Source organism: Zingiber officinale, chromosome 4A, assembly GCF_018446385.1.
Source record: "Zingiber officinale cultivar Zhangliang chromosome 4A, Zo_v1.1, whole genome shotgun sequence".
In the NCBI taxonomy this organism is placed as follows: domain Eukaryota; kingdom Viridiplantae; phylum Streptophyta; class Magnoliopsida; order Zingiberales; family Zingiberaceae; genus Zingiber; species Zingiber officinale.
Genome location: NC_055992.1, coordinates 16,487,752 through 16,514,047, shown reverse-complemented (window position 1 = coordinate 16,514,047; position 26,296 = coordinate 16,487,752). Strand labels below are relative to the sequence as shown.

At 38.9% G+C, this 26,296-nt stretch overlaps 3 protein-coding genes across 4 annotated transcripts; 1 reads left to right on the top strand and 2 right to left on the bottom strand.

The window, feature by feature from the left end:
• The first annotated feature begins 796 nt into the window (after positions 1-796).
• LOC121973174 (3-oxoacyl-[acyl-carrier-protein] reductase FabG-like) lies at positions 797-2,235 on the top strand. Of its 2 annotated transcripts, none has more exons than XM_042524750.1 (5): positions 797-1,008; positions 1,124-1,386; positions 1,473-1,566; positions 1,647-1,758; positions 1,843-2,235. In XM_042524750.1, exons 1-5 carry the CDS (start codon positions 855-857, stop codon positions 1,985-1,987), a joined length of 768 nt encoding a protein of 255 aa, XP_042380684.1. In that variant the 5' UTR covers positions 797-854; the 3' UTR covers positions 1,988-2,235. The 2 variants fall into 2 exon arrangements, with proteins under 2 accessions (XP_042380684.1, XP_042380683.1); XM_042524749.1 differs by having other exon boundaries at positions 1,822-2,235.
• A 12,922-nt stretch (positions 2,236-15,157) lies between these two features.
• On the bottom strand, positions 15,158-23,780 carry LOC121972272. The gene is made up of 5 exons (XM_042523960.1): positions 23,466-23,780; positions 22,349-22,407; positions 22,166-22,223; positions 15,331-15,557; positions 15,158-15,278 (listed from the first exon to the last, which is right to left on the bottom strand). The coding sequence occupies exons 1-5, from the start codon at positions 23,778-23,780 to the stop codon at positions 15,158-15,160; spliced, it is 780 nt and encodes a 259-aa protein (XP_042379894.1).
• Positions 23,781-23,993: 213 nt separating this feature from the next.
• Positions 23,994-26,075, bottom strand: LOC121972271 (serine/threonine protein phosphatase 2A 57 kDa regulatory subunit B' beta isoform-like). Its single transcript, XM_042523959.1, has 2 exons — positions 25,985-26,075; positions 23,994-24,568 (listed from the first exon to the last, which is right to left on the bottom strand). The coding sequence occupies exons 1-2, from the start codon at positions 26,073-26,075 to the stop codon at positions 23,994-23,996; spliced, it is 666 nt and encodes a 221-aa protein (XP_042379893.1).
• Positions 26,076-26,296: the final 221 nt, after the last annotated feature.

Sequence of the window (26,296 nt, the reverse complement as noted above, 5' to 3'; positions counted from 1 at the left end):
AACTAAATACATCCTAAAAATGAAAATCGTCGTCTCACGTGATCCAGGAGACCAAGGAGATAAATTATATGGGATTTATCTAGTACAGGGGCTCTTGACTTAAGGAATGAATGCACCAGATCAACCTCATACAATAACTCCATGTGCGAGCATATCACCCTCGTTATAGTGTAGCAATAAGATATTCAGATTTTTATTTAAATATTTATGATTCGAATTTCAACTATGATAAATTTGTAAGAATCTTTTCTCTAAATAAAGTACGTAATTAAAGGATGTTGGACTCTTAATTTGTTCGCTGCTAGTACTTTCCGATTTATCCTGATGATCGGTGAAAAATTTTTGTGAGACTGGATGATTTATCTTGGTAGTCGATGAAAAATTTCTATAGATCAGATCAATCATTTCAGATTCAATGTTATCCTATCTAATTAATTATTATTATTATTTTTATCATAAGAAGATATATTCAGGTGGGCGCACCCAATAGGTCTACTTTAATTTTTTTTTAATGAAAAGGGTAAAACTCGATATACTATTTGTGAAACCGTCACATCAGCGGCCCTCCTAGAATCGATCACACGGATATAGAGAGAGGTACATACAGGCACACGGATAAAAAATGCATGGCAGATGAGGGCCACACATGCCTACTTGATTGAACAGGTGGGGGCCACACATGCATATCGCGGCTGTCCAAATCCAACCGGATGGCAGGAATCTCCTTGGAAAGTAGCCAAGAAGAGACGCTCAATGCCCCTCAAAAAATCTCTACATAACTACATTTGAGGTCGTTAATCTATGCTCCTTCTATATTACGTTTCAGTATCTTTCCTTCTCTTTTCCATTAAAGCATGTCGACGACAATCAGCATACGGTCCATGTCATGCTCCACCTCCCCCCGCGGCATCGCCGCCGTCGTCGGCGTCGGCCCCAAGCTCGGCCGCTCCGTCGCCTGCAAGTTCGCCCACGAAGGCTACACCGTCGCCATCCTGGCCCGCGATCTCGGCACGCTCCCAACCATCGATCGATCGATTAATTAATTAATTATATATATTCTGATCTAGCTTTTTAATTATTTTCCGATTTCGTATATAGAGTCTTCGAAATTTTATTTGTTCAGGTAACCTATCGCGGTTGGCGGAGGAGATCGCCCTGGAGGCGAAGGCGCAGGTGTTCGCCATCCGCATGGACTGCTCCGACTCCAAGTCGGTCCGCGAGGCCTTCGAGGGGGTTCTCTCCCTCGGCTTCGTCGAAGTGCTGGTGTACAATGCCTGCGAGCCGCCCGCCGCCAGCCCGCCCACCAGCTTCGCCGCCGTCACCCTGCACTCCTTCGAGCGCTCGCTCGCCGTCTCCGCCGTCGGAGCTTTCCACTGCGCCCAACATGTACGTGCCAAGTGCCAATTACTCATTAATTAATTCATCCTTTTCATTCATGCACGTTCTGCCAGCTAGCTGATCAATATAATCAGGTAATTCCCGGCATGGCGGAGAGGGGCAGAGGCACCATAATCTTCACCGGATCTTCCGCCTCGCTCATCGGATTCGCAGGCCGCTGCGAGCTAAGTAAGATCGATCACGAGCCCCTAATTTGTGCAAAAACAAAAACCAATCATTGAATAATCAACCGGCTCCCGCCGTCGCAGGCTGCGGTAAATTTGCTCTGAGGGGATTGTCTCAGTGCCTCGCCAGGGAATTCCAATCCTCTGGAATTCACGTCGTGCACGCCGTCATCGACGGGGTTATCGGTTTAGCAAGGTCAGCACTGGATACGATTCTACATCGAATTATTTCTTTCATCTTACTGATTTTTCGTTTTAGCGCACGCGGTCGATCCTCCAGAGGAGAACAGAGCCCGACGCTGGTGGATCCGGACGCAATAGCGCAGACTTACTGGCACATCCATACGCAAAAGAAGGGTGCATGGACGCAAGAGATCGACCTGCGAGCGTCCATCGACTCACCTACCAGTACCAGGGTTGTATGATCCATCATTCTCCATTAATTGTTACCTGCAAAAGGACAAGATTTAAAATGTATGATTCCTTGAATCTATGTATCAATCATTGCTGGGCCCGTGGGAATTAATGAGGGCAATAAAGGACTCGATGTGAACAAATGTGAAGTGTATGATCATGAGGGATGAATCGTGTCACTTTCGGGTGCACATGATTTGTATTAGATGACAGATAACGTGTAGTTCTTTCCGTTAGATTCCAGAATCGTTATTGGCAATCATTTTAGTCGGCAAATCTAGTTCAGCTGCTCGATGGATTGACTAGAAAAAAATATATATAATGCGATATATTCTTAGATTATATAATTTGCTATTCAATTAATTGCATGGATCTAAGCTTCTGTAAGTATTTGCCAGTAGCACAGCACCATCAATCATTAAACTTTTGGGCGAAAAGGAAATGGGACGGGACTGAAATATTATTTTCGTTCTGAGCAAAAGTGAAGGGAATATCGACGCACAACCAAATTATTGCCACAGATTCCCTTTTCTATCTATCTACGGAAAAGAGAGCATTTTTTGGGTGGCAAGAACATTGAAGTTTGTTTCCTAGCGAAAATAGAAGGAACATCTTGTGATTAGCAGAAACATCCTCCATAAACTTGCATTTGCAGTAAAAGGAGCAAGTAGCTAGTGGAGAATAATGGGGCTGAGAGTATCGCAAAGGCACCAAATATTTATCACAAGCTGAATTGCCAGGTCCCCATGGCTATGAGTGGCCCTCGGTCCTTCTCATAACCTCCAGTTGGATTGAGGCATAAAGTGGAACTACATAAATTGATACCCTACGGAGTGAAACTGGCTGCAACTTGAATATATCAGAAATTCAGACATTTAATTCACTCGAGATAATCCTGCAGAAATTCTCTAGCTGTATCTCATAGGATAGGTAAACACATGAACTCGGAGTATATCATGAAAGACAGCAATTATCAAGTGGTTTGAACAACAATGTGGCAAGGCAACTAAAGCTCAAAAAGTCAGTCAAGTGATAAATAACAATTTGATTCTCTACAATCATAAATGAGAATAAGAACAATTTGATTGGCTGGACTTTCTACTCGTAGTGTTTTGGGAGCTTTTGTCTCATTGCTTGGATGCCAAATTAGGAACTAGTAGAGCCAGATACGAGATTCCCCATTGGGAATAAACACTATGCATATAAATCCAATTAAATTGCACTGTCACATATATAATCTGTGGCACAGGGAAACCCACACCAGCACTGACTGCAGCTAGAGACTATGAGTCAGTTCATTCATTCTTCAGTAGCAGGATAAGTAGCCTTCGCAAATCCTAGTGGTTGAAACTAGTGTTTCAGACCTACCTCATATAAAGAATAGAGCATCCACACGATTGAGACTTTGATGAACCTCCAATTAAAGCAATGACTAAATTATCAGATCGCTCATAAATTTCCTGCAATTTCCACTCGCATGATTAATATGACTTGTGCATCGGCAAGATTTTTTCTTGAGCACGCATCAAATGAACCTAACATCCATTAGATAAGTAAAATGCTCAGAGACACGGATCTAGATACCAAAACAAAACATCCGAGTCGGGATCCCTGAGTTTAAAATATTTATAATCTCATGTAAACAACAGTGTGCCATCCGGTTAGGCAAACATCAGAAGCGTCGTTGCTTAATTAAGAAAGCCACTCAAGACATGTGCTTTGTTATATGCCAAATGACTGATAGCCTGAAAGTTTTGGATTAAAAACTGCAAGTTAAAGGAGCATTTTTGGCAGAGAAAATGTAGGTAAACACGATTCGTGCTTCATAGTAAGATTCGATAGTAATCATCAATTTAATACATATTTTAACTTACAAACAAATTTAAAATTGTAATACTCCGGTTCTGAGATTCTAGTTAAGTATGACTTAAAAGGTTAGATGATATTATCCATATCACCAAGGTGCATTTTTTTTTTCGGAAGTCCAAACTTAAGAACTCCAAAATTAAGCGTACTTGGCTTGGAGAAATCTGAGGATGCGTGACCTCCTGGGAAGTTTTTCAGGGTGCATGCGAGTGAGGACAAAGCACGCTGAAAGGACCTCTAGTCGTCTGTGATGCTTTACAAATGGTATCAGAGCGACCTTGCGATCGTGAGTGCGCCCTAGCAGGAGCACCCAATGCACCACTTAGCGAGGGAGATTTTGGGATTTGTATGTGGTGTGATTCATGGTTACACGAGGATGTTGTGTCTTTAAGTGAGGGTGATTGTAATACCCCGGTTCTGAGATTCTGGTTAAGTATGAGTTAAAAGGTTAGATGGTACTATTCATATCACTAAGGTGCACCTTCCTTTTCGGAAGCCCAAACTTAAGAACTCCAAAGTTAAGCGTGCTTGACATGGAGAAATTTGAGGATAGGTGACATCCTGGAAAGTTTTTCAGGGTGCGTGCGAGTGAGGACAAAGCATGTTGAAAGGACCTCCGGTGGTCTGTGGAGCTAGTCGTCAACCCGATGGACAATTCCGGTGGCGTTCTCGGTTCGGTCCGAGTGGGGTCCGCCCGGGCCAGGGCGTTACAAAAATAGCACAACTTAGGCTAAAGATATACATATGTGCCGTACGGAAAGAAACACACGCTAAAACTAGATGTATTTAGATTATCTGATGGTACTACTTGCAAACGAGAACATCAATTTTTTGTTGTGCATGGAGAAAGATAGAATACACACACACAAAAAAATGGTAATACAAGATTAGTAGAGGTTCTGAAATGGCAATAGTAGAGGTTGTTAATGATATTGATACGTGGTTGAGGTGAGCGCTTCGAGTTGGGTCAAAGTTAAGGAGGTTGACTGATATGACAGTCAAAGTCAAGGAAGGGTCAACTTTTGAAGCTAGCGTAATCAATCATCACGGTCAAGAGGTTATTCGACCGGACCATTGGGTCGATCGGACGTCAAGTCCATTAAGTTATTTGACCGGACCTTTGAAGTCAACACAGGCGATCATCACGGTTGAGAGGTTATTCGACTAAGCCATTGGGCTAGTCGGACACTGAATCCATCTGGTTATCCAACCGGACCATTGGGCCAATTGAATGCCAAATCCCTAAATATTGATGAAATTCAAGATAAGTCAAGACCCTCCAGAGCCAAGACTTATTTGTCACTTGAAGATAACATGATTAATTAGGTGAGTCGAGTAGTCCAATTAATCTGAACTTTAGTTTGATCGGACAAAATGGATGCTCGGTTTGATTGAACCCTTTGGGTAAACAAATAGGTCGAGTGAAGGACGAGTTTCTGACAACACTCTATAAATCTGATTGGCTAGTCCTTAAGAGCGATTGTCGATCGGGTCACAGGAGGAACTCGGTCGGCTTGACATATAAGCATATGGTAGGTCCCTCAACTCAATGATCTTATATTCCTTTTTAGCATCTTGTGCCACGGAGGACAGAGAATATTCTGTATGTAAGTTGTACATTAGAAGCTTATTCTTTGCCAAACGTAGAACATCAATTTTTTGTTGAGTGATTCAATCTGGAAGTTGAGTAAATGAGTGGCTGGTAAGGAGACAAGAATGTCAACAAAAGAAGGACCTGAAGTTGGAAGTCGCGTGCCTATGTACACCATAAACAGAGTAAACAGAAATGTTAGAGTGATAATCAGGGAAGGAGTCCCTGGTATAGACACTCCAACGCTCAAGTTAGAACTATAGCCTCAGCTAAAAATGGTGAAGAAGATGAACAGTAGTGTGGATGCGTATGTGTGGGCGTACCTGGCCAACAAAGATGACCCCTTTTTTAAACCGTCTCTCATAACCTCCTCAATAATGAGACATCAGAAAATGTCCAGTGTCAAAATATGTCGAGTAGTGGAGGATGTACGACAACCCTTCCCTAGTCAAAGGAAGGTTCCGTTACGTATATATGTCAAAGTAACAGAATATTCCCTAATAAATAGTCATTATTTTCTGATATATGGTTGCGATTCACTAACAATATTGTCCCCTAGAGGGAGTCCAATCGGCTTATAGCTGACCAGGTTTAGGTTGGGAGTCATGCCCATGTAAGGTGGGGAGCCAAGCCCCGTTGAAGTCCAATCAGTGTGTACTAGTCAGGTTTATATTGGGAGGCATGCCCACAAGAAATAGGGAGCTGAGCAACGGAGGTCTAACCGGCTCTAGGGTCGATCGGGTTTATGGTAAGAGTCATTCCCATTAAAAGTGATGAGCTGAGTCTCGAAGGTCTGACTGGCTTTGGGGCCAACCGGATTTATGCTGGGAGGCATGCCTATGAAAAGTGGGGAGTTGAGCCCCGTAAGTTCGACCGGCTCTAGGCTGATTGGATTTATACCGGGAGTCATGCCCATGAGAAGTGAGGAGACAAGTTCTAGAGGTCCGACCGGCTCTGGGGCCGATCAGGTTTATACAGGTTGCTATGTTGTGAGAAGTGGGGAGTCAAGCTTCGGAGGTTCGACTAACTCTGGGACGGATCGGGTTTATGCTAGGAATCATATCCACAAGAAGTGGGGAGATAAACCCAGGAGGTCTAACCGGCTCTAGGATTGACCGGTTTATACTAAGAGTTATGCTAATGAGAAGTGAGGAGCTAAGCCTCGTAAGTCCGACCGACTTTGGGACAGATCGAGTTTATACAAGGAGTCATGCCCATTAGAAGTGAGGAGCTGAGCTCCGGAGGTTTGACAGGCTACGTATATCCTGACTTTAATTGTCACCTCACCTTAACTTTGACTGCCACATCATCTTGATTATCACATTACCTTTTGAGTCACTCACAACGCGTCATATCACAAGCCTCCCCTGTAAGTCTAGTTGAAGAAGGTTCATAATTGGCTTACTAGACCCGAGTCCTACTATCATCCGATCATCTGATCGACTGGCGAGTCCAACTCTCGCCTCTCAATGTTATAGTTAATGTTATCTTTCTCGAAAAAATGCATGTCAGGTGCTTGAAATATAAGGTAAGGTACCGGTGATACGTGTGAGAGTCTATTTGAGAAATGATTTAATTATCTTTTCCATCATAAATACTTTTTTATGGGGCAATCGCCACGTGTTCCACCAACTCCCTTATTTCCAATGCGATAGCTGACGCATGCTTTTTCATACAAATTAACGGTGATTCATCTCCTCCTATCTGATGGTTGCAACCAATCAGGCCGCTTCGATCAGAGGGTAGGCTTTAAAGATATCTTAGGGCTCTTGTCTAAATCCCTAGGAATTTTAGAAAGTAATCCATTTGTGCCTTGTCTTCTTCAGTTTTCTTCTTCAGTGACTTCTAGTAACTATGCTCCCTTTCTCATGATCTTCCTAGTAAGTACTTTTTTCGATCTTTCTACATCTCTCCTTTGTTTATCCATGGCCCAAGAAACCTTTACACCTTGGTACATGTCCACTTATTCTGATTTCGATAATTGCGACGTTGAGATGGTCTGTCTAGCTCTGGAGATCTCTAAAAACCTACACATTCTTATTCTTGGCCCTCAAGACTGTCCCCACTATCCTCCCTCGGGCTACGTCACCTTCTTCAAAGATCAGCTTCATGCTGGTTTGCGCTTCCCTATCCCCCACTTTCTATCCAAAATAAGCTAATACTTCCATATTTCGCTCTGACAACTTGCTCCCAACGCCTTCCGATCAATGTGTGGAATGACGATCTTATTTTGTTTGTATGATATTTCCTTAGCCCCTCGTACTTTCTACTATTTTTATTATCCTAAAAGATCAAAGTCTGTGCTTTTCTTGTTTCAATCTCGTTCCAAGGTTGTTTTCTTCAAGAAAATGTCTTCGTCTAATAAAAGATAAAAATCTCATTTCTTTTTCATCCAAGTGTTTGATTTCGTGTCTTGGTCAACCGGTTGGCAAGTAGACCTTTCCCTATTTCTCGAGTTAGGAGACCATCACCACGAACCTACATTCATTTTTGCTTTGGGTAAGCTGGCCGGCCTACAATTCAACATCCGCTAGCTGCTGCAGGAGGGCCTCCTCTATATGTTCGGACTGAGTCCAGTATGAGCAACGCTTCCTTTCTCTTTTGGTAAGAATTGGTAACTTAGTTTTTATGTTATCACTAACTGAGGTCCTTTTTATTTTGTGCAGCGAGGACCATGTTCAAGCCTCTAGTTTCTGAGTCTCTACAATTGGAAGAGGTCGAACTAGATCGGCGAGCTCAAACCCTTTTGGTGAAACGAGAAGATCAGTCGATCGACCTCTCTAGAGAGGCTTCTAGCAACCACGCAGGTGGTATTGGCGCAGAAACAAATATGGAAGAAAGGTTACCTCCCGACCTTCTCATAGCACCAAAGGAAATTCCTTCCATCGAATCTAAAACACAATTGAGGGTCAAACGCAAGAGACGATGTCCTAGCACTACAAAACAACCATCTTCCAAGCGGACGCCTTTGGCTATCATGCTTTCCTCACGATCCCCACCAGCTAGGGAAAGCACTTCGGCCCTATCTTCCAAGTAGACGCCTTAAGCTCTGCCTTCCCACAGCTCAGTCTAAGGGGAAACAATTTCCAGTTGAGTAGATCTCCTATTGCCTCGACTCCTCGATTGTCATCCCCTCGTCCGACTGTCCTACCACAGGGGCTTCCTCCAAGCCTAATTCATCCCACAAGTCAAAGAGACGATTCTAATTCTCTGCTGTCTTCAACATGTCGTTCATCCAGAGGGTAGCTTAGTCTTTGGATCCCTCTCTGGCCTATGGGCAACTACAATTGAAGGGTTTGCTAACGGAGGCCTAGAAGGATGCGGTGACCCAAATGGAAGGCCACACGACAATGGGGTTGGAGGAGGGTTTGGCCAAGACCTAATCGTAGTAATTTTTTGTTAACTTATCCTTTTAACTAGAATACTACTAATAATGCTTTTATTTAGTTTTGGTTGACTAGGATGAACATATCCCAAGCCTTGGTAGGCTTGGAATGTATAAACGAGGTGTTAAGGGGGCAGATAGTATAATTGGAATCTTCTCCGGTCCCTATCCGAATTGTTGACATGGCTGCACAATAGGGGGCTCAGACACAAGCTGACCCACTGAGCGAGCTGGAAAAGAAAGTGCAGGAGGCTCGGAGCTGGCTAGTGATGAGGCAATAAAAGTGTAAAAACTGGAAGCTACCCTGAAGACCAACGAAGCCATGCTCTGGTCAGAAAAGGCAAGGAGGTTTCGAACGATGGCTGATTTGGGTGAAAAGACTATTGAAGATTAGGGCCTCTCCAACAAGTTAAAGGAGATAGAAATCTCCCATGCCTCGAAGTTGGCCACAAAGGATGCCGAGTTGGCCTCCAAGGTGCTCCTAGTGTCTGATCAACAGAAGGACATGGATGCTCAGAAAATAGAACTAGAGTCCCTACGAGCTGAGTTGGAGGCTACGGAGTCTAAACTGACGGTCTCTAAATCTGAGTTAGCAGAGACCATATCTGAACTGGTGGTATTTTAGGCTGAGCTGGCAGACTACAAGTTGGGGGAGGATGAGCACTTTAAAGCCAAAAGAGTGGCATACATTCACTCCCATGGTTTTTACTTGCAACTCAACCCTTGTGTTAATAAGATGTTCCTTTATGGAGCCGAAGGAGCTATCAAACAACTTCGGGAGGCTGATTATTTAACATATGAACCCTAGACACACTTCTTTAACCAGAAGAAGCTTTTGGATGAGTTCCCTAAAAACATTGTCCCAGATGTTAAGTAATACATCTTAGTTTACCTAGTCTTGTATTTTGAACCCAGTGTAGGCAAAAACTTTCTTAGGCATTTAACTAAGTTCACTAAGTTTTATTTTCTCTTGTTCCATGCCTTTGTCATTTTATGATGTTATTTCTCCAAGCATTTGTTAGTACTTAAATATCTCTGTAGAGGAATGGCCTAGTCTTTGTCCTTTTGTGTGTCAGGCAAATAATAAGACTAGGCTTACCCTCATAGGTGGCGGTGCAGCCTAGGCGGCAATTTTCATAGGTACTTATTAAGCGTGATTTTATGTGTTGAGCGATGAATTGCTACTGTTGATCAGGTGGCAAGCATAATATTGTGCAAAATGACGAGGAGTGCCAATTGAGTGGTGAGCCGAGTGCCAAATGGATAGTGAGTAGATTACCAAATGGACGACGGACATGGTTGTTGAGAGGGCGATAAATCAAGCAGTGAAGCTACCGATAAAGTGGATGGGCATGCCCCATTAAAAACTTGACCAGCATACGTCCAATCGGATTGAGGTTGCATGTTGGGAGCCTTGCCCATATAGTGGGGAGCTATGCTTCATTGAGATCCAATTTGCTATAGTCGATCAGGTTTAGATAGGGAGTTATGCTCATGTAGGATTCTGATCAAGTTGGGTCGATCAGATTTAGATTATTGTCAAATGCAATAAAAACGAGGAGAGATTTTTGTTGATACAAGTGATGACACATCAGGATAATGATATGTCTATTACCTATGTCATAAAGGTCCTCCTTCTACTATTACCACGTGTCTATCAAACTCATTTTCCTAAACATGACAGCTAACGTATGACTCTTTGCAAGGATAACGATCCATTTCTTTTCTTATTGGACGACCACATCAATTGACCTACCTTTTTACCCACACGATCAACTAGTCTATTTCAAAGAGGTTTGTAGGGTTTCTTTTTAAGAAGCCATAGTGATGTTTGCATGCCCTTCGGCCCCCTTACATTCTTCTTTCTGCGATGTCAGCTCATTTCTTATTCCCGTAAGTTCTTATAGGTTCTCTCCTAATTTCTTTGACCCCCTTGGATCCTACCCCCTCAATCCCCCTATAAGCATTCCTGGCATATGGTACACTTTGATTACCTTGGAGTTTTACGAGGAAGACCTGGACCATGTTCATTTTACCTATGAAGTTCTTGGCTCCCCCATTCCAACCTTCTTCTCCAAGATAAGTCAGGATTTCTGTATCCCTCTCTAATAATTATTTCGGAACTCCATTCACGAATTATGATTTTGTTTCATTTGTGTGAAGTCCCTTTGACTCCCTAAGTGTTCCATTACTTCTACTACCCAAAACAATTGGCTAACGGGGTTTTTGTTCCAATCTCACCTGAAGAGTACATGTAAGATCGATGATGTGCTAGAGGGGGGGAGTGAATAGCACTCGTGGCTAATTCGTTCATTTTGCATAACACACAGAATACGCAGCGGAATAAAGAAGGAAAATACAAGCAATGCTAACAAGCATTCTTTTACTTGGTTTGGAGCTTGTGGCGACTCCTACTCCAAGATCCGTGATTGTTGATCACTTACATTGGGCAATCACTATAGATCCAGAAATAGGTATAGATATTAAGTACAATTATAATACAATAAAGTTGCTGACAACAATAGAAATATAAGTCTTTCGTCGATTGTCGAAGTAGCGTCAGAGAGAGCAGCAGTTGTTCGTTCTTGATCTCGAAAATTCTGTTGTTGAAGCAACTGGTCGAGCTCTCCTTAAATAGCTAAGCAAGGTCGTATCTAGATTCACTAATCTCGGGATTAGGTTTGACTCATAGCTGATCGGTCAATCGATCTTGCCTGAATTGGTCCGTCTTCTTGTCCATATTCAACTTCGGATGAGTCCTCGTTCGATCGACTGATACCACCGTTCGATTGACCGATCTCGCTATTCTTACTGGCTTATCTGGTCTGATCCGATTAATCCGACCTGATCTCGATCACCGTATATCCACTATTCGGACGACCGAACCCCAAGTTTGGTTGACCGATCCTTCGGTCGAACCCGTTCATCTGGCTAAAAATCTATCTGTTTGCTTTGGAGGTTCGATCGACTGATCCCCGGTTCAGTCAAACGATTAAGGATGAAACTAACCCTGCACAATTGCTAGTTTCCTGCAAAACAGAGTTAGAGAAAATAGCAAATGATAGATAAATCAATAACTTGACAAACTTCGAACTATCTGGTTCTGACTTTGGATTTCCTCTGTAAATCCTAGATCGAACCAACGCCTACTGTTCCCTCACCAAGAAATGTTTCCTCACCTACTCCTCTTAGAAGAAGTTACCTGTTGCCAGACCGATCCTCCAGACCAACTAGACTTTCTGCCTAGGGTTACCACCCCCTAGGACCTAGGGTTACCACCCCCTAGGGTTTTCCATAACCTAGGGTTACCACCCCCTAGGACCTAGGGTTACCACCCCCTAGGACCTAGGGTTACCTCTCCCTAGGGTTTTCCATAACCTAGGGTTACCACTCCCTAGGACCTAGGGTTACCTCCCCCTAGAGTTTTCCATAACCTAGGGTTACAACCCCCTAGGACCTAGGGTTACCACCCCTTCCACCTACTTAACTGTAGCTAGGACTTTCTATCACCTAGGATTACCGCCCCCTAGGACCTAGGGTTACCTTCCCTTAGGATTTTCCACCTACTTAGAATCCACTAGGACTTTTGTCTAAGCTAACTTAGGATTTTCCTGCAAGCTCAATCAACCTTGTTAAATCATAAAATAATTTAACTTTAGACCCTTTGACATAATCAAAACCCAGGTTCGATTGTCTGATGCTTCCCGTACCAACGATCTCCCCCTTTTAGATTATGGCAACTCGGTTCAAATTAAGTAAGACATAACAATAAATAATAGAATTTAAGCATGAACAATATTTTGTAAAAAACTCCTTTATGATCCCGGTTTCATAAAAATTATGTTTAACTCTTAACTTTTAACTTTTCTCTCCCCTTTTGACATATATCAAAAAGGAAAGAAGGTTGTTTGACAAAAAAGTTTTTCCTTTGTTTAATTTAAAGTTTCTCCTGAAAGGTAGCACTTAAAAAAACTTAACTTAGCTTTGAAAATAATTACTTTGAAAAACAATTAGTTAAATTAGAAATGCTTTGAAAATACTTAACTTTTTCAACAAATACTTAGCTAAACTTAAGCTTTCAAAATAATTATTTTGTCAAGTACTTAGATTTCAAAAGAAGTTGATAACAACTTGGCTTTTAAAAAGACTTTGATAAAAACTTAGTTAAGTAATTAGCTTAAAAAGTTTTTTTGATAAAAGCTTAGTTTAAGTACTTAGCTTAAAAGAATTTTGATTAAAGCTTAGTTAAGTAATTAGCTTAAAAAAATTTGTTAAAAGCTTTAGCTTAAATACTTAGCTTAAAAAGGATTTTAATTAAAGCTTAGTTAAGTAATTATCTTAAAAAAATTTGATTAAAGCTTAGTTAAGTAATTAGCTTAAAAAATTTTTGATAAAAGCTTAGATTAAGTACTTAGCTTAAAAAAATTTTTGATTAAAGCTTAGTTAAGTAAAAAAAATTTGATAAAAGCTTAGCTTAAGTACTTAGCTTAAAAAAATACTTTTTGAAAAACTTTTTCAAAAATATTTGAACTTGTTTTTTTAAAATAAGTTTTATTTTCATAAAAGCTTAGCTTTGAAAAGATTTTGATAAATACTTAGCTTTTAAAAATATTTTGACAAAAATACTTAGCTAAATAAATAATTTCTTTGAAAAATACTTTATCAAATACTTAGTTTCTATCTTTTTAAAAATAATTTATTTTTCTTTTCAAAAATAGTTTGAAAAATTGAACGTCCTCTTTTAGAAGTATTTTGAACTTTTGAAAAGTTTAACTTTGAAAACCAATGTTTAACAAAATAAAAATTGATGTCTTAACCCTCCTTTCACTCCCCCTTAACTAATTCCAAAAATGTTTGAGGGTCCTAGACTCCAAGCATGTAAATAAAAACATAAAAGCTATTATTTATTTTCCTGATTTTCTATCTCACTCATTCTATGTTATCAAGCATGTTCAGCTTATGAGTGTGTGTGAGACGGAGTTAAGTTAAGTTGATTTTATCTTTAACTTTGAAAAATATTTATGATATTGAAATATATTTCAAAAATAATTTAATTTAAATTTGGATTTTAAAAGTACTGAAATTGAGATTTTTAAAATATAAGTTTGAATTTTAAAATATAATTAAAATTTGAAGATTAATTGAACATTTGAAAATAATTAAGATTTTGAAGATCATTTAAAAAATAATTAAGATTTTTAAAATTAATTATGATTTTAAAATTAATCAATTAATTAAAATTAATTATATTTTTTGAAAATCGAACATGATTTGAAAATTAATTATGATTTGAAAAATAATTATCATTTAAAAATAATTAAGATTTTAAAAATTAATTAAACTTTTGTAATTAATTAAATTTTAAATGAGTTAGCTTTAATTTAGTTCATTTAGGTTCGGTTAACTACTTTATACCTAGCTCCATCTCACCCTTTTTCTAAATTTTCAATCAAGGAACCTTAATAGTTTTATGAGATGGTTAATTTAATCTTCAATTTAAATTTCAATCTAAGGATTGATCAACATTTGAGTTAGACTAAGGTTTAACAGTTAGTCAATTAAATATGTATTTCAATAATTAGCTTCTAAACTGTGGCGAGGCATTAGGCCTTCTTGGGTATAGGATCATCCACCACTTCTAGACAAAGCCTTTTAAAGAAATTGAATATTTAATTTCCTTCTAAAAATCCTAGGTCTAATTAGTCAAATGTAGATCAAACCTAAGTCCTTATCTACCCTTTCAAGATTAAGTAATTAGTAATCATGAATGACATTTATCAATTAATTACATATATGCATATTCATGGTAATTATGCATGGATCAAACAAATCAAGCATTTATTAGCAAGTTACAATTTTAAGTTAACTTTTAAGTTGAGTTTTGAGTTTACTGATTAATTTAGTGTTTATTGATTGGTTTCATAATTAAAAGGTACTTGATTATAACTTGATTTGTAGAGTTTAAGTTTTACCTTAGACTTGTAATCCAAGTCTAGATTTTGTATTTTTGGTTAAATTATTAACAATCTTTTCTAATTTATCAATTTTATCTTTTAAAATATTATTTTATTTTTTAAATTTTCTAAGAGTTAATTTCTTATTTTGATTAAATAATTTTGAGTTATTTTTATTTAGATTTTAATCAACTTTATTCATTACATTATTAGTATGCCTATCTAATTTTCAAGAGAAATCTAAACTAGTGCAATCAGGATTAGTTAGGGTACCGACATGTGTTGCAAAAATTAAATTTTCATGTAATGTAAATTTACTAACCTTGATTTCTCCTCCTAGATTCTTGGGTCATCTTTCTGGGCATTGACTTTTGCAGTGACCCATTCATTTGTACTTGGAGCATTCAATGTGCTTCTTCCCTTTCGGGATTGATTTCTCCTTTTCCTCCGGTTGTGCTGGATGAATCTTATGAGCAAGGCACTGGTTTCTATAGTGCTCTCTCTCCCTACACTTAAAACAAGTTATATGAAATTTATAATTTAAATTTACAATTTTACCTTTTGGATCCATAATAGGATCCAGATTCGAACTCAGATTCAGCTATCTCTTCTTTGGCCATCAGTGCTATGAAATCGGTCTGATCTGATTCTTCTGAATCTGGTTCGAAGGTTGACTCTAGAGATTCAAACTCAGATTCGAACTCAGGTTCGACTTGATCTTCTAGCTCTAAAGGAATCTTATGAAGCTTGATCAATTTCTCTGAAAGCTCCTTAGCATTGTTGAACTTTCCAACTCGATCAAGCTTTGAATTTGTTAGTCCGCATAGGAGAGTATATGTTGCTTTTGCATTTGCCTTGATTTTTCTTCTTGTTTGTGCATCCCACTTGTCACAAGCGATAGGCACACCTTTTTCGGTGGGGAGTATAAATCTGATCTGGACTATGGTCCATATCTCCACTTGGGTCTTCAATTGGTGCTCCATCTAGTCTTTCCCGTATCCGAAATTCTCGCTGGACAAGAGTGGTAGGCGTGCGGTGCTTTTCCCATCTTAGTAGGTCATTAAAAAAGAATCTCGCATACAAAAAATAAATAATAACAAATGTTCCAAGACTTGGTCTTGGATTAGTAGTGCGGGAGAAAAAAAAAACTAGCAATTCATTAATTTTGAGAAAAAATAATAATAAATTGTTAATAAAAAATACTATTATAAATTTTGGTAACTGCGATATTTTACTAATACTGACCAATGGTGAAAAGTTGAAAATAAATTTTTTAAAAATAATTTTGGAGGAAAAAAAAGAAAGGAAAAATGATATATAATTTTCTTTGAAAAAGAACCCCCTCTGCTCGATTGGTGGTTTCACCAATTCATAGTAACCTTGCTCTGATACCAATTGTAGGACCGATGACGTGCTAAAGGGGGGAGGGGGTTGAATAACACTCGTAGCTAATTCATTCATTTTGCAAAACATACAGAATACGCAGCAGAATAAAGAAGGAAAAGACAAGCAACGCTAACAAGCTTTCTTTTACTTAGTTCGGAGCTTGTGGTGACTCCTACTCCAAGGCCCGCGATCGTTAATCGCTTATGTTAGGCAATCACTATAGATCCATAAATTGGTACAGATATTAAGTACAATTGTAATACAATAAAGTTACCGACAATAATAGAAATATAAGTCTTTCGTCGATTATTGGAGTAGCGTCAGAGAGAGCAGCAGTTGTTCGTTCTTGATCTCAGAAATTTTGTTGTTGAAGCAACTGGTCGAGTCCTCCTTAAATAGCCAAGTTAGGCCTGATCTAGATCCACTAATCCAAGGATCAAGTTTGACTTGTAGCTGATCGGTCGACCGATCCCCTGCTTCAGTCGACCGATCCTGCTTGAATCGTCTTCCTGTCCATATTCAACTTCGGATGAGTCCTCGTTCGGTCGACCGATCCCTCCATTCGATCAACCAATCCCGCTATCCTTGCTAGCTTATCTAGTCTGATCCCATCAATCCGGCCTGATCTCGGTCATAGTATATCCACTATTCGATTGACCAAACCCAAGGTTCGGTCGACCGATCCTTTGGTCGAACCTGTTCAACTAGCTGGAAATCTATCTGTTTGCTTTGGAGGTTCGATCGACCGATTCCCGGTTCAGTCAACGGATTAAGGCCGAAACTAACCTTGCACAATTGTTAGTTTCCTGCAAAATAGAGTTAGACAAAATAGCAAATGATATATAAATCAATAACTTGACAGCCTTCGGACTATCCAGTTGTGACTTTGAATTTCCTTCAGAAATCCTAGGTCGAACTGACGTCTACTGTTTCCTCACCAGGGAACGCATCCTCACCTACTCCTCTTAAGAGAAGTTACCCGTTGTCAGACCGATCCTCTAGACCGACTGGACTTTTCGCCTAGGGCTACCACCCCTGGGACCTAGGGTTGTCACCCCCTAGGATTTTCTATAACCTAGGGTTACCACCCCCTAAGACCTAGGGTTAACTCCCCCTAGGGTTTTCCATAACCTAGGGTTACCATCCCCTAGGGCCTAGGGTTACCACCCCTAGGACCTAGGGTTACCACCCCTAAGGTTTTCTACTTGCCTAACCGCAGCTAAAACTTTCCATCACTTAGGGTTACCGCCCCCTAGGACCTAGGGTTACCTCCCCCTAGGATTTTCCACCTGCCTAGAATCCACTAGGACTTTTGCCTAAGGTAACTTAGGACTTTCCTGCATGCTCAATCAACTTATAAAACAACTTAACTTTAGACCCTTTGAAATAATAAAAAATCATGTTCGATCATCTGATACTTCCTACACCAACACTACATTTTTGTTGGGGCACTTCAAGAAGTGGTGACTAATCCAAGGATCCACACTCTCACATACATCCACTATCAAAATACTCTTTGAAACAACCAGAGGTGGAGAAATCTTGTACAATCTCACATGGAGAATTATAACAAGAATAAAAGCACAAATGAAAGTAAACATACTTTACAATGGAATTTTGCTTAGCTTGCCATCCTCTTGTTGCTTGGAGTCACTCCTTGTTGATTTGAAAGTGCAACAACACTTCACCTGAATCCTCCAAGAAGTGGTGGAGATAATCGTGAAATCACTATTGCGTTTGAACCAAGGCATCGCCTTTATACTCCATGATTTAGGATTCCCAATCAATTAGGCATACTCCCAATCGATTGCCAGGTAAGATCTGAGTAATACCGACCATCCAAAAGTTGCAACATCTGTAATGGTCATCTCCCAATAGATCGACTAATCAATTGGGAGCATCTTGATCAATCGGATGATCGATCTAGTGTGCTTCTGTGTTCTCACAGAAGACCTCGGAATTGATTGACCAATCGATTCTAGCTTTATCGAGTTATCACGAGAAAACCAGCCCCAATCGATCGTCTGATTGATTGGGAAACACACTATGCTCTTTGCACGAACGACCACCAAATCGATCGATTAGCGTAGCTCCAATCGATTAGCTAATCGATTGGGTTATTATTGCTCACACAAACCTCCCAATCGATCAACTGATCGATTGGGTTCTAATTCAATCGATCGGCTGATTGATTGACCAACCCTAAACTCAAGTAAGGGTTTCAAATCTCAACATCGGGTCAAGCGTGACCTGTTGGGACCCCCTCATGCCTAGCATCTGGTTAACCATGACCTGCTGGGACTTCGTCACCAAGTGTCCGGTCAATCCTTTAACCCACTTGGACTTTTCTCCTCGTACTAAGTATTTGGTCAACCTTGACTCTCTTGGACTTATCGTCTTGTACCAAGTGTTTGGTCCTCTATGACCCACTTGGACTTCCAAACACTAGGTTGAACCAACTCAAGCTTAGTCAACCAGGTCAACCTTGACCCAGAGAAAATTGCATCAACAATCTCCCCCTTTTTAATTTTTGACAATACATTTAAATTAGGCTAATCCCATAGCCTCAACTTTTACTTTATGCTAAAGCATGAATGAGGTTTCCTTCATTCTCCCCCTTAACATACGAGTTTTACAATCTCCCCCTGTGAACATGGAGAATTTCCTAACTTAAACCCTACATTCTCCCCATTTGGCACACATAAAAAACCCTTCTCCTTAAGAATTATCTCATATTGTTCATAACCTCACTTGTTATTCACAATATCACCATGAAGGTCTCATACCCTTGATTATGCTCAATGCTCTCCCTAGTGCATACTTCCATCATAATGCTCATCCTAGAGCATACACGCTAATGAAGGTTTACAACCTTTCATTTGTTTCAAAGAAAAATAATTCATGTTTTAAGGAGTAGCTCCCCTTCAAAACACACTCTAACTTTCTATCATTGCACCAACAATGACTTAGATTCCTAAAACTTTAGGAAACCTAAAATTTAAAGTTTTGAGGTTCAAGAATCAATATTGAATGCAAACCTCATCCTAAACTCCAACTTAGTCTTTCTTAACCATTCCAATCTTGTTTTCATCATGAAAACTATCCATAAATATTCATAAATGAGTTTCATAGGGTTAGGAATAGTTAATATGACTAAAAGTAGCTTAATGGACTGGAATGATACCATTTCTGCCAAAATTAGTATTTTCAATCGATTGAAGTTGGAATTTAATCGATCAAAGCTATTCAATTGATCAACCGATCGATTCCGCGAGCTTCTATTCATGGGAAATGTACTTGAATTGATCAATTGATCGATCAAGGCAAGGTTGAATCAATCAACTGATCGATTCCGCTAGCTACTACTCACGGAAACCCTAGTTCAATCGATCAATTGATCAATCTAACATGCCCAATCAATCGGCTGATCGATTGAGTTTCTAAAATTTCATATTTTAAAATCAGATAGAATTTCAAAAATTTCTAACAATTCTACATTTATTAAAAAATTACTAAATTTTGTGTAGACATTAGTTATGCCATATACTATCAAGGAAAAATAGTTTTTTTTAATGAAAATATATCTTATTTTTAAAGATTGAGACAAAGTTTGAAACTCTTAAAAACTTCAATGTTCATCCAAGTTAGTGTCTAACTATACAATGGTGCTTCCTATCAACAGATAGCTTTCACTAAGGTTTTCTAAAATATATCTAAATTCATTTTCAAAACCAATTTCCAACAATGTTCCTTGGGTAAATGCACATGACTTGTACATTAGCTTTCCCAATGATTGGATAACATATAAACTATGTGTTTTAATGAATTTAAAACTCAAAAACATGCACTAAATCAATATCTTGAGTTTTATTCATCGTCCTAGCATCTCACTTGTATCTAATGTGCACTAAAATATATACAAGTCAACTTATGGTCTTTGTGAAATATAGATTTTGATTTTTCCTTAAACTAAGGGATCATGCATTTCTATCTAGGCATTTTAAAATTTGATCATCCACTTAGGATGTCACTTGTTGATTAATGTCATTGTCCTTAATTACATAAAATAAAAAAAATACATGATGATTTATGGCATACATCAAAAATAAGTATTTTAAAAAGAAAATCAGCTATAGCTACATGATGTATGTATGACATGATATGGTCTTTTTATTTTTCATAACAAATATAAATGTAAAATATAATATCATAGCATATGATGGGTAAACAAAGCATGAAAATTTAGCATAAATAATATACCTAGATTATCCATCTAAGTATCTCTAATTAATTGCTAATCCAAAATTAATCCTATTCTTAAACCAATTACTAAGCTTAAAGAATAAACCTAAGTTTCCCCTTTCTTCCCCAAAAAATGCTAAAACCCCAACTTGGCATTTCTTTTGCCTTAACCGAATTGTGCCAATTGAATTAGGTTGATTAGGTCCAAATTTTCAAATTTTGACACATTTTACTCTTCCAACAAAAGTAACCATTTTAAACCTTCTCATTTTCAAGGAGTACAACTACCTTGAAAATGCCCTTCAAGTGTCAACTTTTTCAAGGTTAGGTTAACTACCCTTCTAATTAGAGTTGACACTTTCTAAACTTATCTAAGGTGTAAAGAAAACACTCCTAGGAATCCAAAATTGATTGGTGCTCTTTGGGTGTTCTAAGTACTCATTAGAGATAACTCCCCTTATGATCTTCTTAATGACCTTCCTAGCACTACAAGAAAAAACCCTCAAAGACTTCGGTTTTCCACCGCTGTCTATTACATTTTCGACCAATGTCTATGAAGGCGATGTAAAAGGTCTGCCAATTTAGACATCGGGTTATAACCGATGTAGTATCACTTAACGACATTGGGTGTAAAACCGATGTAAGATTATATGTTAATAACACCAGTTTTGGCAGCGGTATACGACCGATGTAATATTAGTTAATGACACCGGTTTTGCAGCGATGGAAAACCGATGTAATATCAGTATTGTTTAACAACACAAATTCGATTTTCGAAATAGTGAAAAACCAATATTATCACCAAGCAAATCATAAAATTAAGTTAATATTATTAATTCACTAAGAAAATCACAAATAAAAATGCACCGATGTATCTAAACACACCAAGTCAATATCCATATAACCAACACATAAATATTCTTCTTACAACATAAAAAGATAATAGATATTGTGCACAACAAGTCAATATCCACAAATTACACATAACTATTCTTCTTACAACATCAAAAGGTAATAGATAGTACACAAATATTCTTCTTACTGGTGCCAACATTATCCTTCTTGCTCTATGCAGAGATTTAACTAAATCTTCCCTAGTAGTTTTATTTGTTAATAGATAATTCTCTTTATCTATTACTGGATGGGCACCTCTGCTTGTTTGATGTCCTAAGGGTGACAACTGATTAGTGATTCTTTGTAAAAGAGGCCTCCATCTTAAAGGAGCCACTGGAGGCTTTGGGAACTTTGCAACATCCTTCTTGGTTGTCCTCTCACCATTTAATTGATTCTCCAGTTCTCTTACTGAATAGAATAAAATAGTCAATATAGATATAAAGCAGTTTGTTGCTTACATAAGGGAAATTAAATATGCTGTAAATTCTACTCAAATAGAGATTGAAAATGAGATAAGTAACCTTTTGCTGGTAATTTTTACATGTTTGCTCAGCTTCTTTGATCTGCACATTTGAAATAATCTGTTATAAGGCAACTGATTTGAAAGAAGCTAAATATAGTGATGCATGGTGTATAGTAGATTATTATGGTTTTTCTTGGAATATATAAAATAATTTATTCACACTATCTTCAAAAAGATTCTACTTATATTAACATAATAAATTTTTAAAAGAACAAAATGAAAGATTCTTCCTTTATTCTTAAACCTGATTCGTGTCAAAGTGCATGTATATATACTAAAAGCTTTCACAAGTATGAAAGGGAACAAACAACATGATTCTATATTCTTTAATTTGATTCCTTACTATACCTTGATGCCTCTTCTTTCTACATGTTTGTGGAGTTCTACTAGCATGCCAATCCCATCACTGTCAATGGAATTCACTCCTGTGCTCAAAAGTGCAAAAACTGGTTATTTTTATTTTACTATTTTCCTTAATTTGATATCATCTGAACCTGATAATAATTATTTTCAACAAGAAAGAAGGCTTACCGTCCATGTCCAGAATCAGATATTGCAGTGTTTCTTCCTCCTCTATCCATCTCATGATTCTGTCCAGAATCAGATATTGCATTACAATAGAATAATCAAGTTTATCTAGTACTGCATATAATACAAATAATCATTTAAGTAATCTTCATCATGAAACCTTTGTAAACATGAATTGCTTATAAGTAACATCATAATAGAAAAAGTTTGTCTGATAGGCTATCAAGCTTAAAGCATAAAGAAAGCTGAACTCGCATGCACGTCTTGTATAAACAAGCATAACATAAATATTTATTTAGTACTAACATTATGTCTGATAGAAACAATATGCCGAAACATAAGGTACTAAAAGATGGTTCTAGATAGCAGGCGGTTGAGCCACAACCCAACACTTAGCTAAAGGCTCAGACAATCACCATTAAAATAATATTACAATAGAGGAGAATATTAAATTAAGAATTACTAATATCAATACATATATATAACAATTGTACCCTTAATCAATTAAAACAAGTTCACAATCATAAAGCACCAAACACATAACAATAATAGAATACGATGACCAACAAAAACAATCAATCTAGAAAAAAATATTCTAACTGTATTAAAATTAAATGATAAAAATTGATAATGAATGAAAAAAAGAAGGCAAGATAAGGAGAACATATATAATAAGAATAAGGAGGCTCTCGTCGAGTGGGCTGATAAGGAGAATTAGAATTATTTTCTAATATCAAATGAACAAGCAACTTATTAAAGAAAAAAAATTCTTTAGACCAATTTAGACCACCTAGGCCATTTATGAGCTTGGGAGGCCTTTTTAAAGGTCCGCCTACTAGGGATTGTATAGCAGTTAGAAGAATGGTCGATTCCAAAAACCTCACAGGCAGCCTTTTAGAGCAATGTTGAAACACCATCTTCTTCAAAATGTTGCTAAATCTTGAATTGTGATTGAGCTTAAAGATTATTCTCATATTTCAAGTTGATACTACACCAAAGGAATAAGCAAAGAGTGATACAACATGCTAGTATGAAAAACAATCTAAAACATAGATTTAAATAGCTTAGATTTCATTGTCAACAGCTAGCCAACACATCTGAGTGCAATGTGTTCACATACCTCCTCTATGGTCTCCTCAACCTTTTTATTGTGTTGCTGCTCCGATACTCCCCAAACAGCCTGGGGCGGCGCCGTGGTAGCATAGTAATCGTCATTGTCGTCGTCTCCAACATTAGCCCAGGACATGGACGTCAGAGGCGCCAGGGCCCAAAACACTTGCTTCTCCTGCTCCTTCCCTTGGTTCTTAGATGCCCCCTTGCTCTTCGACTCCTTGTCCGACTTCTTCTTCTTCTTGAGAGTCTCAAGCACCGCAAAGACGTTGGTGCTATTGATCTTCAGCGGCCCACCGTCCCTCCTGCTTCCGCCTCCGACCATCTCTCCCAATCGATGCATCAAGATAAATCCAGCCTACACTTGCGATATCAGCCTCAAACCTAACCCAGCGCTCCGGAAAAGAGCTAAAACACATAAATCGATGCACAAAACAAATGCGAACTAGCTAGAGACAATAAAAAGGATATGTTTACAGAGCAATAGTCTTTCCAACGGAACTCCGGTGACTGGTGAGGAGGAGTTATCTTCGTTCCTTCAAAAGTCTTCGGAGTTTAAGAGGTCGAGAAGGCGGAGCATGAATGAGTGGTCAATGTAGTGCTTGGCGACCTTAGTATCGGTGTCGGACGATACAACGTAGTGGAGAAGGAGCTCATAGATGAGCTGGAGATGAGGCCAGGTGGGGTCGAGGTAGGGGTCCTCCTCCTCCGAGTCGGTGGGCTCGACGCCGGTGTTTTCATGGGAAGCCGAAGGGAGATTGCGGAAGATATTGACGTCCACAGTACGGACGAGCTCTTCCTGTACCTGCTCGTTGAGCCGGCCAGAGCCGGATTGCACGAAGTCAATGAGCTCCGACAGCGTCTGCCGCTTCACCTCCTTCTCGCGGGCCGACTTGAGCGTGTCGGAGAAGTCGAAGAGCACAGAGCAGATCCAGAGTTTGCGGAGAAAGAGCAACTGGCGCTCGAGTACGGGCACATCGCGGAAGAGCGGGAGGGACTCGATTTGCGGGATGGCACCGGGGGCTGAGGAGGAGTGCAGTTGGCGGGGGGAGGCGGGATTGGCGCCTGAGGAGCGGGAGGCAAAAGAAAGCGCCTGAGGAGTGGGATCGGTGCCTGAGGATTAGGGTTTCGATTTATGGTGGGCGAGGAGAAGCCCAAAAGAAAGTGCGCTAAGAAAGTCCATCAGAATTTTGGTTCATAGACACCGGGTTTTAAAAACCGCTGTTAAAATCGGTGTCTATTAACGAAAAAAAGACGCTCATAGACATCGCCTAAAAACCCGATGTCTATGAGCGAAAATCTGCGCTCATAGACACCGAATTTTGGAAAAACCGGTGTAAAATACTCAAAGACATCGATTTTTGCTTAAAACCGTTGTTGTTCCACCGATGTCTACGAGGGTTTTTCTTGTAATGTAGGCTTTTTAGAAGCCTTGGCCATGCTAGACTCGTCTAGGTCAACTCTAGGAATCTTTCCTTGTGACCTTCCTAGTGACTTCCTTAGGCTTCTTTGAAGTCTTAGTGACATTGATCATTGCAAGGTTAGTTCTAGGGATAACCTCCCTTAAAACCTTGGTTTGATCCCTAAATCTAGGGTTAGTCTCATAACTATATGGAACCCTATGATATGAAGTCACATCCTTCTTAGCTTCAAGTTTGTATCCCAAACCTCTATGACCATTGAAGGACTCTTACTTTCCTAAACCTAGGTTATGCTCATTTTGCCCCTTAAAGATATTTTCCATCCTTTTTAGGATCTTTTCTAATTTATCAAGCTTTGATCTCAAGGCTTGGTTTTCCATTCTTAAATCCTTAGTTTTGGATGTCTCATGATTCCCTTGAGTATTTTTTTTTGGGCCTATATCTAAAGCTCTTAGAATTCTTGCCTAAATTGTCATCTACCTTCCTAGTCTTAAATATGATTGTTTTGGCATGATAAGCTACATATTTTTCTTTAACCCTATCATGCTTTATATTTTCATAATAAATAGCATTAAAATGATATAAATTTGATCTAGCATGCTTTTTATCATGGGTCAAAGGAATTGGTTCAATAAATGATACCTTGGGTTTCCCCTTAGAAGCTCCTCCTTGACTTGAATTTTCTCCTTTGACTTGGTTGGAATTTTCCCCTTTGCACATTGGCTCCGATAATGTTCATTTTGTTTACAAGAGAAGCACATAATGTGATCCTTGCCTTTGTGTACCAAGAGACCGACCTCCTTCGGCTTCTCCTTAGCCTTGGGTGCCACTTGACCTTTCTTCTTGGTCAATTTTGGATACTTACTCTTGTAGTGTCCATTTTCCCTACGCTCAAAGCATATGATGTGATTTTTATTATTATAATTTTAAATTTTTATACCTTCGCATATAAGGATGAAACTTGATCCTCCATTTGATTTTGTTTGACTTGTAGATGTGGCATCATCTTCCTCTCCATTTGACCTGGACGTAGAAGCTTCTTCTTTCTCCAGTGTCAATGAATGTCACTCCACCTCAATCCTTGAGGTGAATGCTTCTTCCTCTTTACCCTCAGATGTTGAACATCTTTCAACCTTTGAATCCTCATGTACATGAAACAAAGAGTATGCTCCCTCTTTACCTTTATCATTGTACTCCATTGAAAATGAATCTTCTTCAATTCCATCCTCTTTCAATGTTGAGCCCCTCTTGACCTCAAAGTCCTCTTCTTCTTGGTCTTGATCCACTAAGTTGCCCTCTTTGGATTCTTCTTGATTTGGTGTAGCGGAGGGTTCTTCATAGATTTTTGCCAACTTACTCCAAAACTCCTTGGCATCTTCGTACTCTCCTATCTCGCTCAAGATTTTGCTAGGCAATATAT